General features: G+C 62.8%; 6 protein-coding genes across 6 annotated transcripts; 3 read left to right on the top strand and 3 right to left on the bottom strand.

Annotated features, from left to right (window-relative positions):
- Positions 1-2: 2 nt before the first annotated feature.
- Positions 3-4,864, bottom strand: MICPUCDRAFT_30839 (uncharacterized protein; the record flags this gene model as incomplete). The annotated part of the gene is made up of 1 exon (XM_003054922.1): positions 3-4,864. One exon carries the CDS (start codon positions 4,862-4,864, stop codon positions 47-49), a length of 4,818 nt encoding a protein of 1,605 aa, XP_003054968.1. The 3' UTR covers positions 3-46.
- A 357-nt stretch (positions 4,865-5,221) lies between these two features.
- Positions 5,222-6,670, top strand: MICPUCDRAFT_50226 (uncharacterized protein; the record flags this gene model as incomplete). The annotated part of the gene is made up of 1 exon (XM_003055461.1): positions 5,222-6,670. One exon carries the CDS (start codon positions 5,222-5,224, stop codon positions 6,668-6,670), a length of 1,449 nt encoding a protein of 482 aa, XP_003055507.1.
- A 57-nt stretch (positions 6,671-6,727) lies between these two features.
- Positions 6,728-7,735, bottom strand: MICPUCDRAFT_13106 (uncharacterized protein; the record flags this gene model as incomplete). Its single annotated transcript, XM_003054921.1, has 1 exon — positions 6,728-7,735. A coding segment is annotated over one exon (1,008 nt), but the record flags the coding sequence as incomplete, so codon positions are not given.
- A 402-nt stretch (positions 7,736-8,137) lies between these two features.
- On the top strand, positions 8,138-8,819 carry MICPUCDRAFT_50224 (uncharacterized protein; the record flags this gene model as incomplete). The annotated part of the gene is made up of 2 exons (XM_003055460.1): positions 8,138-8,751; positions 8,798-8,819. The coding sequence occupies 2 exons, from the start codon at positions 8,138-8,140 to the stop codon at positions 8,817-8,819; spliced, it is 636 nt and encodes a 211-aa protein (XP_003055506.1).
- A 112-nt stretch (positions 8,820-8,931) lies between these two features.
- MICPUCDRAFT_30836 (uncharacterized protein) lies at positions 8,932-12,744 on the bottom strand. Its single transcript, XM_003054920.1, has 3 exons — positions 11,051-12,744; positions 10,172-10,936; positions 8,932-9,976 (listed from the first exon to the last, which is right to left on the bottom strand). Exons 1-3 carry the CDS (start codon positions 12,707-12,709, stop codon positions 8,984-8,986), a joined length of 3,417 nt encoding a protein of 1,138 aa, XP_003054966.1. The 5' UTR covers positions 12,710-12,744; the 3' UTR covers positions 8,932-8,983.
- Positions 12,745-13,030: 286 nt separating this feature from the next.
- On the top strand, positions 13,031-13,501 carry MICPUCDRAFT_50222 (uncharacterized protein; the record flags this gene model as incomplete). The annotated part of the gene is made up of 1 exon (XM_003055459.1): positions 13,031-13,501. One exon carries the CDS (start codon positions 13,031-13,033, stop codon positions 13,499-13,501), a length of 471 nt encoding a protein of 156 aa, XP_003055505.1.
- Positions 13,502-13,508: the final 7 nt, after the last annotated feature.

Below are 13,508 nucleotides of genomic sequence, written 5' to 3'. Positions count from 1 at the left end.
TTCGCTCGCATCGTTCGTTCGTTCGTCATGACAATTTTCACGCTAGCTAGCTCAGATCGAAACTCGCCACTCCTTCCGTGATGGCGTACGTGAGTCGTTCTTTGAGAACCTCAACGCGACTGTACGGCGGGAGCTTGAGGTAGCTCGCGCACGTCATCGCCGAGGGCAGATCTTTGTCCGCCAACACGGTGCCTTCCGCTAGTTGACGCGTGCTCGCCCCCCCACCGCCACCCGAGGGTTGCTTGCACACCACCGTGAGTCGTGGCTGTAGCGCTGCGAGCCCCCCCGGCGGCATCCTCGGAGCCCCGGTGACAAAGCGCAAGAAAGATCGTTGCTCTTCCGGCCCGAATCCACACATCGTCTCCATCAGCGATCTGATCGGTGGGGACTGCGCGGTGTACCCGTGATCATACGTTACGCACTCACTCAAAAGCTCAGTCGTCCACTTCTGCCCTTGGCCGCACAGCATGCAGTCAAGCTCGGCCTCAGAGAACACGACGAGGGCCTGCGGTGGTAATATGTCCGAAAGTCCGCTTCGAAACGCGTCGATCTGCCTAGCGACGCCGCCGCCAACAGTCGCGTCGACGACCGCGTCGACGTACTCTGCGATGTTTTCCGCGGTTATCGCAACGTCCGCTCCTCCGGGTTTGAGTTCAAACGCGTCGTCTCCTGGCAGCGTGAACGTCATACAGAGGTCCTCAATCGCGGCCCCTCCAACTGTTACCGAGGGGAAGTCCGCCCCGGCCTTTTTCAACGCGTCGATACGACGCGCCGCAGTTGAAAGCTGCGTGAGCGTGCGTCCGAGTTCAGGATCGATCTCGGAGAGGTCGGCCAACGCGAGTGTGCGACCAGTGATGGCGCGAAAAAACGCCGGGCTGAGACCGAGGTCGAGCAGCCGCCCGTCCTGGAGCGCCTTGCCAACCACGCGCCCGAGAAGACGGAATAGATCCCCGCGCGTGAGCTTACCCGGAGAGCCCGGGGGCGCAACATCGTATGCACTAGAACTCACGGGCGCTGGGAATAAACCGTGCGGGGCGTTTACGTATTTGATGTCGCTCCCGGTTCCGTCTGCGTTGGGAACGTCTCTCCATGCCCCCAGTGCGCGCTGCGTGAGTTCCTTGGAGAGTAAGGTGTAGAACTCCAACGTCGGCCCCGTGCCAGTGCCCACCTCGTTTAAGAATTCAACCTCGAGCACCATCTTGTGCGCGCCGGTCATGTCGAAAACCTTAACGGCTGATTCGAGTATTCGCTCGCGCGACACTCGAACCTTTTGCCGCTGCAGTCGCCCTACCCTCAACTCCCGCCCACCGGCCCCACCGTTGCCCCCGCCGCCTCCATTTTCTTGTGTCTGCCCGTGTAAACGATGCAGTGCACGCGCCAATCCAAACGTGGTGCAGTAAAACAGCTGCTGCCTCGCCTCGAATGGGAATAAGAATGGACATGAACGAGCGATAACAGTGCACCACGCAGGTAAGCTCCCGGTGCATAACGCCAGTGTGTCCTGCAGTTGCCTTACCATCTTGCCCGCCAACTTGGAGCTTAAGAAGGCGTCACTTGGAAGCGCGAGCGCCGCATTGATATTCGTCGCCGTCACGTTCTCATCCTCGACGTCTCCTAGCGCGAAGAGACGTGGCGCGGAGGTTATGATTCGGTGAAACACGGATAGCACGGATATGATAGACTTTACGGTGTCCGTCAACCCAGACGGGGGGGCGTCGCCACACAACTTGCCGCGAAGTGCCGGGAGAACGCTCCCTAAAGCGGCGCGGCGGTCGCGCGGACCAAATGCTGCGAGAGCTTCGGTCGCATCTGACGAGTCCATCACAGCTGCAGCGGCGCCCGCGCCCGAGCTTGGCGGCGGCGGCGGAAGCGCTTGCCCGTCAACCGGAATCGCGTAGTACAGCGTGTGGGTTTTCTCCCATAAACTCGCCGTGCTCAGCCTGCCACCCTCGGCATCGTCGCCAGCTTCTCTCGCGTGAGTTCCATTCTCGGTTGCCGCCGCCGCGAGCGCCGCCGCGTGCACAGCTTGCAGCACACTCGTCGCGGGGTGAAAAGGATCAACCCCGGACGCGTGAAATAGCAGTCGCGGTGGGGCTGCTGCCGCCACCGCGGCAGCAGTCGTAGATGGCGTTGATGGAGAAGCTGATCTTTCAGCGGGATCCACATCCTCCACTTGTTCAGCACGCGGGATGTCTTCCTCTTCTTCTTCTGCGTCGTCATCGATCACTTCCTCCTCGTCTTCCTCCTCGACGTTGTCATCTTCTTCATCGTCTTCATCCGCTTGCTGAGCAGTCTCAGCCTTGGCATCCGCATCCTTCTTCTCAGATGGTCCGTTTGGCTGTCGGGCAACATCATGCGAGTTCTCAGCTTCCCCAGATGCTGCGGACGCCGTAGAAGTAGCCGCGGCGCTCTCTGGTTTGTGCACGCGAGGATACAGAAAGTCCTCGATGGCCGTTAGCGTAGCGAGGGGCTCCACGAGAATAACATTCGAGGAGTATTCCTTCAGTCCCGCGCGCGCTCCAGTAGCACGGCATAACCGAAGCTTGAAAGGCCGTGCGAGGACGCTCAGACCATCGCTCGCGGCAGATTCACCCGCGCTGCCGCGCGATGCGCTCCGGCTCGCTCCCCTTCCACTGCTACCGCCCTCCGAGCCCGCGCTGAGCCGCACGGGCATCTCCTCCGTCACAGCCAAGGCGTCTAGCAATCGCTCCACTATTCCACGCATCGTTTTTTGTGATAGATTAATGGAAGCCGCGCGAACAAACGCAGAGAGCCGCGCGGCGATTGACTCGCCCCAACTGTCTTCCTCGGGAAGGTCACCGCCGCTGAAATACGAAGCGAGCGCGTTGACGCCGCCGCACTCGATGAACTCAAACGTTGACGCGCCCTCGCCTTCGTCTAGCGCGGTTAGGAAATGTATCGCGACCGCGGCGGCTGTCTCAGGGTCAGAACCAGCGGTGCGGAGCGGCGCGGACGCTTTTTGGAGTAGGTCTACCGCGCCACCCGTCGCGGCGGCATTGAAGTGCGCAGTGCGAAGAGAGACAGCGCGTTCCACCGCAGCTCGACGCTGCGGCGTGTCCACTACGGTGCGACAGGATCCACCAGTCCTAATCGGTGTTGCGAAGTCGACGCTTTCGTTATCCACACCAGGTGGAACTACTTTATCGCGCGGAGTGACATTTCCTCCTGAGTGGCTGTTGTTGTCATCCACGGTTGCCTCCTCGAATTTCTGCGCGCAGAGCTGCTCAATAGCGTGCACTGTGCCCTCTTTCCTAAACACTCTACTAAACGTGTCCGGGAGCTTGTCCATTAGAAGGTCCACAAGATAAAGAGCTACCTGTACCACAGCAGAGTCGCGCGAAGACACGAGACCGGCGAGGAAAGACGCCATCTGTCCCGGCTGAAGCGCAGCGGGACCAGAGGAGAGCATCTCTGGCGGCGCATGATGGAGGAACTTTGCGAGCGATGCCAGACACTGCAACCTTACGTTGCTCCCCACGGACGCCACGATCACTTGCATCAGCGCTGCGGTAAGATTCGACCCGTACTCGCGAAGAAGCTCAGGCTCGGCTCGCAAGATTTGCTCGAGAGTGATGCCACCCGCATTCGCTGTTTCCGCGGTCGACTTCCCGCCCCCACTCTCAACCACTGCGGTTGTGGACGACGTAGGTGCGGCCGCGTCTACGCGCAACGCGATGAGGGGCGAATCGGATGCGCCGCTTCCCGGCTGAATAGAAGGAAGAAGCTGGTTCGTCAGGGTGACCACCTCCAAAAGCTGATCAGTGGAAACCACCGGCGAGGCCGGGGAAGCCGCGGTTGTCGAGAGCACGTTGCATCCAGCGAGCACGGACTTGAGCGTGACCGGCAGAGCATTTCGCAGCAGCTGTTCCGCTACGTCCGCGGAACTCTTACAGCATGTCGCGATGAGACGAATTAGACTGCGATAGGTCGAGGGCCCGACGGTGGTGCCCCCGGATGAGACGGGGGAAATCAGCCTCGTCGCATTCGGAATCAGTCCATGCGTGCACATTGCCTGCAAGCGCTCAGGCCGCGCGCTAAAATTAGCCGCGATGAGCGTGAGGCAAGTGCACGCGCTCTCGACCAACCGTCCGTCGTCGTGCAACAGCAAGTTAGTCAGCACCGGGACTGAGTCGGATACGAGCTCCCAGCAATCGCTCGCCGGGAGCTGGCGGCACATGTTCGCGACTGTCTGCAGCGACACGCGTTGCATGCCGAGTGCGAAAAAGTCGAGGTAGCTCAAACACGCCATCATCCCACCCTCGCGCAGGCAGCTCGCGCCCTGGTCTTGCGACAACTTCTCCAGCGCCTGCAGCGACTGCTCAGCTAGGTCGATGTATTCGATGGTGAGCAGCCGGCTGCAAAACGTGGGCAAGGCGCCGTAGTGCACGATGGCGGCACGGGAGTTCGGCAGGATGTCCGCCATTGACGTTAGCGCGCGCGCGGCTAGGAGCATGCAGTCGGGATTGTGCTCGTACTGCATGAGCTGAACGAGCACGGGAGTGAAAGCGTCGATCGACAGCGTGATGAGGGACTCCTCCGAGGAGATGACGAGCACCTCGCACAGCGAGTGAAGGGCGCCCATCTGACGTGTCTCGTCGCCCTCTGCGCGAAGGCCCGCTAGGATCTGCTTCAGACGGCCGTGCGTGCGGCTCGTGTTCGGGAGAAGACCATCGAGACCCCCGCCGAGGCGATTGAGGAGGGCCTGCAAGCCCCCGGGGTCGTCGTCGCCGCCTTCGTCGTCCTCCTCCTCCTCCTCCTCTTCCTCGTCTTCCTCATCCTCCTCCTCCTCCTCCTCGTCGTCCTCGTCTAGATCTTCTTGTTCATACACACTTTCCTGGCGCATGGCTTCTAGATCTCCATCGCTCGCTCGGGTTTTGGACGGTGGTCTCGGTTCGGCGCTGTACGCGAGTTCGGATCGCGCGGAGGTGGGCTTTTTTTCCTGTGACGGTCTGCGTTCTGCGCGCCGGCGGTATGTCCTCGAGCCGTTGGTCGCGTTGTACGAGGCTGGTTTCTACAGTGCACGTGACAAAAAGTGTGGACTGAGAGCAGAGCTACCTGCAGTGCGTGTCAGCGTCCTGTCAGGTGCGTGTCCTCGGCCTGGGCAGTCCTGTGACGAACGACGCGAACTTGGCTTGATCCGCATACAGGGGCGCCGCGGGCTCAGAACGAGGGCGCAAAGGCCGCGTCGTTTCTCGGGAAGATGGTTCACGTCAGCCTCGAGGATGACTGGCACATCCTGAAGGTGCGCGACCGCGCTCGCCACGACACCGCGTCGGAATCGCCCGCGTCCTTTCGTCGTTCGACTGCTTGCTGTGTCATTCCCGATTTGCTGACGACGATAATTCTCCTCTCGCGCGACAACACCCTCCAGGCCGACCTCGACACGACGCTGTCGCACGCGCAGGTGTACTACGCGCTGCGCAAACTCCTCAGGAGTGCCTCGCCCGTGTTCCACATAACATGCGACGGCCAGGTCCTCACGGACGCGAACGCGTGTTGGCTCGTGAAGACCGGTTCGGTGGTGAAAATTCAGCCAGGGGAAGCGCCCGCGCACTTGAAAGCGCAGAGAGGCGTGACGGTCATCGACAAGAATGCACCACCGCCCGGCGTGACCAGCGCCGGTGCCGCGCCGCCTGTTACAATCACGTCCAGCACGCCCAGACGCGTGACCCCTGATACCGGCGCGAGGAGGTTGGAAGGTGGCTGGAAGCCGAAGGCGAAAGAGGGAGCGGACTTTGGGGCGACGCGCAAGTCGGGCAACGGCAGACGAAACCTCGACCGTCGCGACGCCCCGGCGACAACCGTCCGCGTCCCAGTCGCAGGAGTACACTCTTCGTTGAGACAAGAGCTCGCTAGTGAAGACTTATCGGCGTGGATGCGGTCGTATAAATCCGAGGAGGACGCGTTTTCGTCCTCCGCGCTTCTCGCAGAGACGCGGTACAACGAGGTCGTGAAGTCGACGGAGTCGTTGGGCACGCCGAACCTCGTGCGAACGAGAGAGGTGTGCCGGCTGCTAGAGGCGATCGTGATGCGTTTCGGACGTTTCCGTGGAATCACGAGAAAGCTCCTCGACGACGTGTTTCACTCCGTGTTTGAGGATCCGAACGCGCCAAACGCGGAGCCGTATTTCCTGAAACACTCCCGGGTTCAGAATCAACTGAGAGAACAGCGTTGCAAGAACGCGCTGCTCGACAAGGAAGTCGCGGGGGTGCAAGCGAACAGCGCGAAACGATTCGCGTTCATTCAGCGCACGCTCGCGAACGTGTTTAATCAGTCCATGGTGTCCGCGTTTCGGAAGTGGAGGACGGAGGTGCAGCAAATCAGCGCGAAGAAGGAGGTTCTTCGCAACATGACGGCGAAGGCCAGGAGGACGATCTCTCGCAAAGCGCTGGGTCACTGGAGGGTTTGCGCGGTGCTTTGTAGACTCGAAAAGGCATACGTCGTGGTGAAGGAAAAAACAGACGCGAGCGAGCAGCTGAGGGAGAAGGCCTCCGAGCGAGAAAGAGAGCGCGACGCCGCGTCGCACGAGGTTGACGTCATGAAGAACCAGATGCAACTGCTGCAGAAGAAGCTCGCGGAGACGGAAGCGCGGGCTGTGGCCGCGGAAACCGAGCTCGCGAAGCATAAAGCAGTCGACGACGAGAGCTAGCTAGATAGTAGATGCGACCGATGTGCAGCACTTTGTTTCACACGTTAAAACTATTGACTACCTACGGTCAGGTCCTTTCTCTCCGCCGTAAATCGTGTACGACTCTACCGGCCGCAGCGGATCGTACTGCTCCCATCTGCTCGCGGGGAAGATGTGCTTGTTCTTATCGTACCACGTGCGGTGGATTATTTTCCCCGCGTGCGAGTCTTCTTTCTCGATGTTCGCCCCGCCTTTCAGCCTGACGTCGTCGTGGACGCCAAAGTGAAACAGCGGCCCTGACTTGCCGCGAACTTTGTTCACGATGAAGTCGTAAAACGTCGCGGTGTGCGGGAGAATCAGATCCTCTTTGATGTACATCAACCCGTCCGTGCTCTCGTGTCTCAGTTCGCGGAACTCCTTGCTCAACAGCTCCCGCGCCTTGCCTAAGAAGATCCCGATCGTGTCGCCCTTTAAAACCTCGATCTTCCGTCGATGCCCGCCCCCATCCCAGTACGAGAACGTGATCTCGAGTTTCTCTTTCTTTATCTCCTCCTGCTGCGCGATAAACTCTGCTTTGAGTTTCTCTCTCACGTCCCGCTCCGACATCTCTCTATCTTTATCCGGCAAGAAGTGCGTCTGCACGCCCGGATCTTTGCCGACGGTGGCGAACTTCCCGGCTTTCTTCGCCGCAGGGAGGAAGCACTCGTCCTCGTTCTCTTCGTCGAGCTCGTCGTCCGCGAACGAAAGCTTCGCCGTCATCTCTTTCTTCGCCTTCTTGCGTTTCCGGTCCTTGCTCTTCAACTCCGCGGCCTCGGTCGCCTTTGCGCGCGCCGCCGCCTCTTCCTCGAGCTCCCTCTCGATGTTCGCTCGCTTCTCCGCGAACTGCGCTTTCGTTTGAAGCCCGACGGACTCGTTCTTGAACGCGTTCTCGATCACCTCGGACTTTCCCGCGCTGAAGTTAACGATGCGGCTCTTCGCGGACTCGGACGCGAGCGCGCTCTTCTCCTTCTCCGCGTCTTCCATCGCCTTCTTCCTTTGCTCTTCGTACTTCCGGATCTTCATCGCGTCCGCGCCGTTCCCGACGTACCCTCCGCCTGCGAGCGCGCGTGTGGGAGGAAGGGCGTGATGAGAGCTTGAACCGCGGGGGGGACCGCGGGGGGGAGGGGAGAGAGAGGGGGAGAGAAGACCCGTGCGGCGCGCTCACCGTACGACATGATGCCTGCTGGCCGACGGCGCTTTGGCGTGTGAGAATGCGAGGTATTCGGACACAGGAGGCCGGAAGCGAGCCCAGATACCTAAGTGCTTCGCACTTCCCCCAAATCGCTTTCAAGGAGAAACTTTAAAAGGGCATTTCGAAAGCGCAAAAAACATTCATAGCGAGCGATTCATCGGTCAGTTGCTCGTTCTCCGAGGCTGCTACAGGGCAGCCTGGCTGATGCTCCGCGATGCCATTCTCGCTGCGCGCTGGATCGATCGTCACCACGACCGATGGCGGAAGACGCCGCTGACGAGGACGAACTCCTCTACGACGACCTGAACGAGGACGATCTCGGCGAGGAGGAGGTCCCTGTCGTGCAGGAGGGCGCAAAAGCAGGAGAGGACGATCCGGCGGGCGCGGCGGCGACCGCCACGGCGACCCCCCCGACCGACGCGGGCGGCGATCCTCCCTCTGCTGCCCCTGCCACGGCGATTAGCGAATCGCTCGCGGTCGCCGCGGCGGCGGACCCAAACGCGCCTACGGGTGTCATCATCAGCGGACTCTCATGGTGGACGACGGACGTCGAGGTCGAGGAGTACTGCTCAGAGTACGGTGCGGTGAAGAGCTTGACGTTCACGACGGACGTCCTGAATGGTAAATCCAAAGGGATCGTCCGCGTCGATTTCGACGACGGCGCCGCCGCGGGAGACGCCGCTCGCGCCGCGGCGATGTGCTACGAGAAGTTGCCATACAAGAGGATCAACGGGAGAGACATTAACGTGAAATTTGCGCCGAAGATGACGGAGTCCTCGGCGACGCAGCCGCCCTTGCCCGCCGGGAAGCCCCCGGACACTCGGTGGCGGGGAGCTGTTCCAGGTCAGGCCTCGGGTCAGTACGGCGGCGGGTTCATGAACATGAACCCGGCGATGCGCCAGCAAATGATGATGCAGATGCAGATGGGGGCTGCTATGAACATGATGGGCGGAATGGGCGGACACATGGGCGGGATGGGAGGCCATATGGGCGGGCGGGGAGGGCGGGGACCGCCGCCCGGGGGAAGAGGCGGAAGAGGAGGTGGTAAAAGACCGCGGCATTAGGTCAGGTTGGAATCACAAAAGGTGCTAACCTTAAAAAGTTCATTGGATACTCGACCGCATCTTCAACAACCGTTTCAATCCACTCAACCACGAACTCGCTTCGTCCCAGTCGTGAGTCGTGAGCGCCACCTGAACTTGCGACGCGGTCGCCACGTCGCCCCCGTCGAGCGCGGCGCACAGCTGAGTCAACTTCTCGCACACGCTCGGCGACACGTCCGCGCGATTCAACTTCCAAAGCAACCCGGCGACGCGCTTGCTGCTGTCCTCGACTTCCTTCTTCCTCGCCGGGTTCGCCCCCGCGGCGCCCTCGCACACCTTGAACAGGGTTGTGAGCGACTTGACGATCGACGCGTGCGACGGCGAGACCTTATCCGTCTCAACGTTGTGCATGCTCAGGTTCGCGGGCGGTTTCGGCATCACGGGCGCGGGCGGCGGCGCGGGCGCCTGCACCGGCGCCGCCGCGACCGCCGGCTGCATCGGTTGCATCGGCGAGTGCATCGACGGCTGGAAGTGCGCCGGCGGCGGCGTCGTTTGGTACGCCCCGGGCTGTTGCGGCTGACCGTACGCGGCCTGCTGCGGCTGCTGCGGCTGCTGCGCGCCATACGCGGAGTGCGCAGATGGCGGCGCGGCGGCGTACTGTGCCTGTTGCGGCGGCGCTTGCGCCGGCGCGGTCTGGTAGTGCTGCGGCGTCGCGCTCTGCGCCGGCGCGCCGTACGCTTGCTGCGACGGCGGCACCGCAGGCGCCGCGGCGGGCGCGGCAGGAGGCGGCGGGGGCGGAGCGGACGCGGAAGGGTCGAAGGACGGCGCCGCCGCGACCGACGTCGTCTGCGGCGCGGAGACCGCCGACCCGGGTTGACCCGGCATCATCGGCGCGGCGGCGTACGCGCCCGTCGCCGGCGCCGGCGCGCCGTATCCTCCCATAGAAGCTGAGCCACCATACGCGGACGCGGTCGAGTCGTACGCGGAGTACGCGCTCTGCTGCGTCTGGCCGTACGCGCTCTGCTGCGTCTGGCCGTACGCGCTCTGTTGCGTCTGGCCGTACGCGCTCTGTTGCGTCTGACCGTACGCGCCGCCCGCGGTCGTCGGCGCGTACGCGCCGTACTGCGACGCCTGCGGCTGCTGCGAGTATCCTCCATATGTGCTGTGCTGCGCGGGAGCCGCCGCGGGAGCCGCTGCCGGCGCGACCGGCGCGCTCGTCGTCGCCAACGACCCGCCGCCGCCGCGCACGATCCTGTCGCGCAGGTCCTTCACGGCGTCGCCGCCATCCGGGACCATATCGAGGTAAGAAATCGCCGCGCTCAACTGCCCTTCGGAGATTAACATCTCCGCGTACGACACCGCGAGCGAGGACAGCCCCGTACCGCTGGCCTGCCCGGTCGCGCGCGTCAGGACGACCGCCTTCTCGAGCACGCCGTGGATCGCGCTCGGGGCAACTTTCCCCGCCGGCAACGACCCCATCCAGTGCGTCACCGCGGCGTCGACGTCGCCCGCGCATATGTGGCAGAGGCTCGCCGCGTGACCGTTCCCCGCGGACTCGAGACGACCGGCGAGCACGCCCGCGAGCGCGCCCCACTCCTCCGCGGGGGCGTACGTGCACAGGATCGCGAGCGTCTCGCGCCACTTCGCGAGCGGGCGCGTTTTCACGAGTTCCCCGAGGTCGTTGGACACGACCGCGGAGGCGACGCGCAAGTACGGCCGATTGATGTTCGCCTCGAGGTGCGCCGCCCTGGTTTCTTCCCAGAGCTCTGCGCCACCGACGGAGGCGAGGACGAGGGCATCCGCGTGACGACCCGCGGCGACACACGCGGCAACTGCGGCGCGATAGTCGCCCACGACGAGTGCGCGTTGCACTTTCGCGTCGGACGCGTCGAGGATCTCCGTCGGTTCGTTCTCCGCCGCAGCCTTCGCCGCCGCCTTCGCCGCCGCTTTCCGCCGCGCGGCGACGAGCTCGGGTGCCTCTGGGATCGGTTCCGCGGGCGCGGGCGGGGGCGCCTTTTGAGGTGAAACCGGAGGAATGCCGTCGTTCGCGTCCATCTCGGAGAAGAAACCCATGCCGTCGTCCACGGGAGCGGGCGGGGTGTGCACAGCCACGGGCGGGGGTTGCACCGGGAAGTTGTTAAAAAACGCGTTCCCGTCCACAAGCGGTGTCGCCTCCGCGGTCGCGGTCGCCGCGGCGGAGTCTGGCGCCGCCGCGGTCGCCGCGGCGGTAGATTCCGCAGCCGCGGCTGCCGCCGCCGCCGCTGCGTTGGTCGCCGCGATTTCTTTTGCGTCGAGCGCGGCGCCAAAGTCAAGGTGCTTCAGAAGCTCACGTCGCGCGTCCTCTTCGAACAGAATCCCGAGGAACCCCCAAGTCTCTTCGTCTTCTTTCGCCGCGCAGCTGCGCTTTGTCTCGCAGAACTCCTTCAAGGAGTCGCTCCCGCCCGCGGTGACCGCGCCTTCGAACTCCTGGGACACCGCGACCTCCTCCGCGGTGTGTAAACGGAAGATCGACAACGCCGTGGGCGAGGGTTTTTCCGCCTCCGCGCCTCCAGCCTCCACGGCGCCCGCGGAACGGACGCCAAAACCGGCGAGGTTCCCGCCGAACCCGAACGTCGCGCCGCAAGGTCGTCGCATCCACGCCGGCGCTTTCTTCATCGGTTGCTTCGGACCGGGCTGTTGCACGCCGTACTGATCGACGGCGCCGCCTCCTGCGTTTGGCGCTGCGGCTTGTTGAAGGTTGTACAGCCCGACCCTGCCGTCGAACGAGCTCGTGGACAAAACGCCCGGGGTCGTGCACGACCACTGCACGTCGAAGTTCCAGTTCGACGACGCCGGGAGCTCCGCGAGAATCTCCCCCGCGTTCGTATCCCAACATAAAGTGCGGTTATCTTTCCCGCAGGTGAGTAACATCCCGGGGTCCGCGTGCGACCACGCCATCGCAAGGACGCCTTTGCTGTGCCCGACGAACTCCCGCGCGGGAGATATCGAGTTCCTAAGATCCCAGATCTGTAGGCTCGGGGAGCGATCGTCGTCGGACGCGACGATGAGCTGCGTCGCGACCTCAGGATTCCATTGCATCGCGCTGCACCGCCGTCTGCTGTTCGGATCCGTGAACGATATCACCGGCCGCTGGCGCTTCAGATCCCAAACTACGGTCGTGCCGTTCAGGGACGACGACGCTAAGATGTGCTGCACCTTGTTATTCCACGCGAGGTAGGAAACCTCCCCGGGGCCGGGCTGCCCGCCGGCGCCGCCTTTGAGCCCCGGGTACAGGCTCGGCGTGGCCGGCTTCACGAGATCCCATATGCACAGCTCGCCGTCCTCCGCCCCGGACGCGAGCAGGTTCGGGCTGAACGAGTTGAACGCTAACCCGCGGACCGGACCGGAGTGTTTCTGCATCTTCGTGATCAGCGCGCCAGAGGTTCCGTCTGAGGGTTCCGCGCCGATTGGTGAGCCGATTATCTTCGCCGGATTATACAAGTTCACGCTGCCGTCAACCAACCCCCCCGCGATGATCCCGTGCGGGGTCTCCTTCGTGTCGCTCCCGGCGGGACCCCACACGAGTCTGTGGAAGCGTTCGTTCGCGGCGACCGCGCCGCCGGCAAGGGGCATGTCCGTGGACGGGTTCGCGTAGTCGAGTTTAAACACCTCCAAACAAGCGGTCGTGGAGAACGAAAGGTCGATCGCGCCCGCCATCGTCCCGGTGGCGATGTACGGCGACGTCGGACAGAACGCGACCGTCGCGCATCTGTTCACCTGCTTGACGTACGCTTGTTGATACGCCATCTTCGCCGAAGGACGCCCACCCGGGGCCGCCCTCGCAGATCTGTGTGGTGTCACTTCTGATTTCTCGGGCCGCGGGACCGCAAATTTTTTTTGGGTCGGAAGTACGAGTACAAATCTACAACTTCTCGATACTGAAACACATACAGTACAGTACATTTTTTGGAGCCTAGCTAGTCGACGTGTGTGTGTCAGGTGCGGGAACGGCCGACGACCTCCTCGATCTCAAGCACAGGGCGTCAGTCCGAGCCGCGCGCACGTCGCGCGCTCGCCACGCGCTGATCTCGGACGGGAACGCTGACGCTCAAGCGCAAGATCGGCGCGATGAACTTCTTGAAGCGCGGCTTCAAGGCGGCGAAGAGCTTCATCGTCGGGGTGCGTCCTCGTCTTCCCTTCGCTCGTCTCGTCGTCGTCGAGGCGGGCAACCTGACCCGCGTCCTTTCCCCACCGCCCATTCACGCGCAGGACGACGATGGAAGCGACGACAGCGGCAACGAAGGTGGTGGGTTCTCGCACAAGAAGCAAGTCGTCGTAGAGCGACCGCGCATACCCGTGGTTCAGTACGCGGTGTCGAGGTACGGCGGCGAGCCGATGGGCGGAGTTCAGGGGCTGTGGTGGTACGTCAAAGAGTTAAAAATAGACGACGACGGGGACATCGCGAACGACTTCATGGTATTAGACGGCGATGGGAAGGACGTCAACGAAGGGGAGGAGCGGCGGTACAAACAGGCCAACGTTGAAATCCGTGGCGTTTCTAGAGGCAATCTATTGTTAGCTCCATACACCTTGGATTAGGCCATTA

This window comes from Micromonas pusilla, assembly GCF_000151265.4.
Source record: "Micromonas pusilla CCMP1545 genomic scaffold MICPUCscaffold_1, whole genome shotgun sequence".
Lineage (NCBI taxonomy): Eukaryota > Viridiplantae > Chlorophyta > Mamiellophyceae > Mamiellales > Mamiellaceae > Micromonas > Micromonas pusilla.
This window is presented reverse-complemented; position numbering and strand designations above follow the sequence as displayed.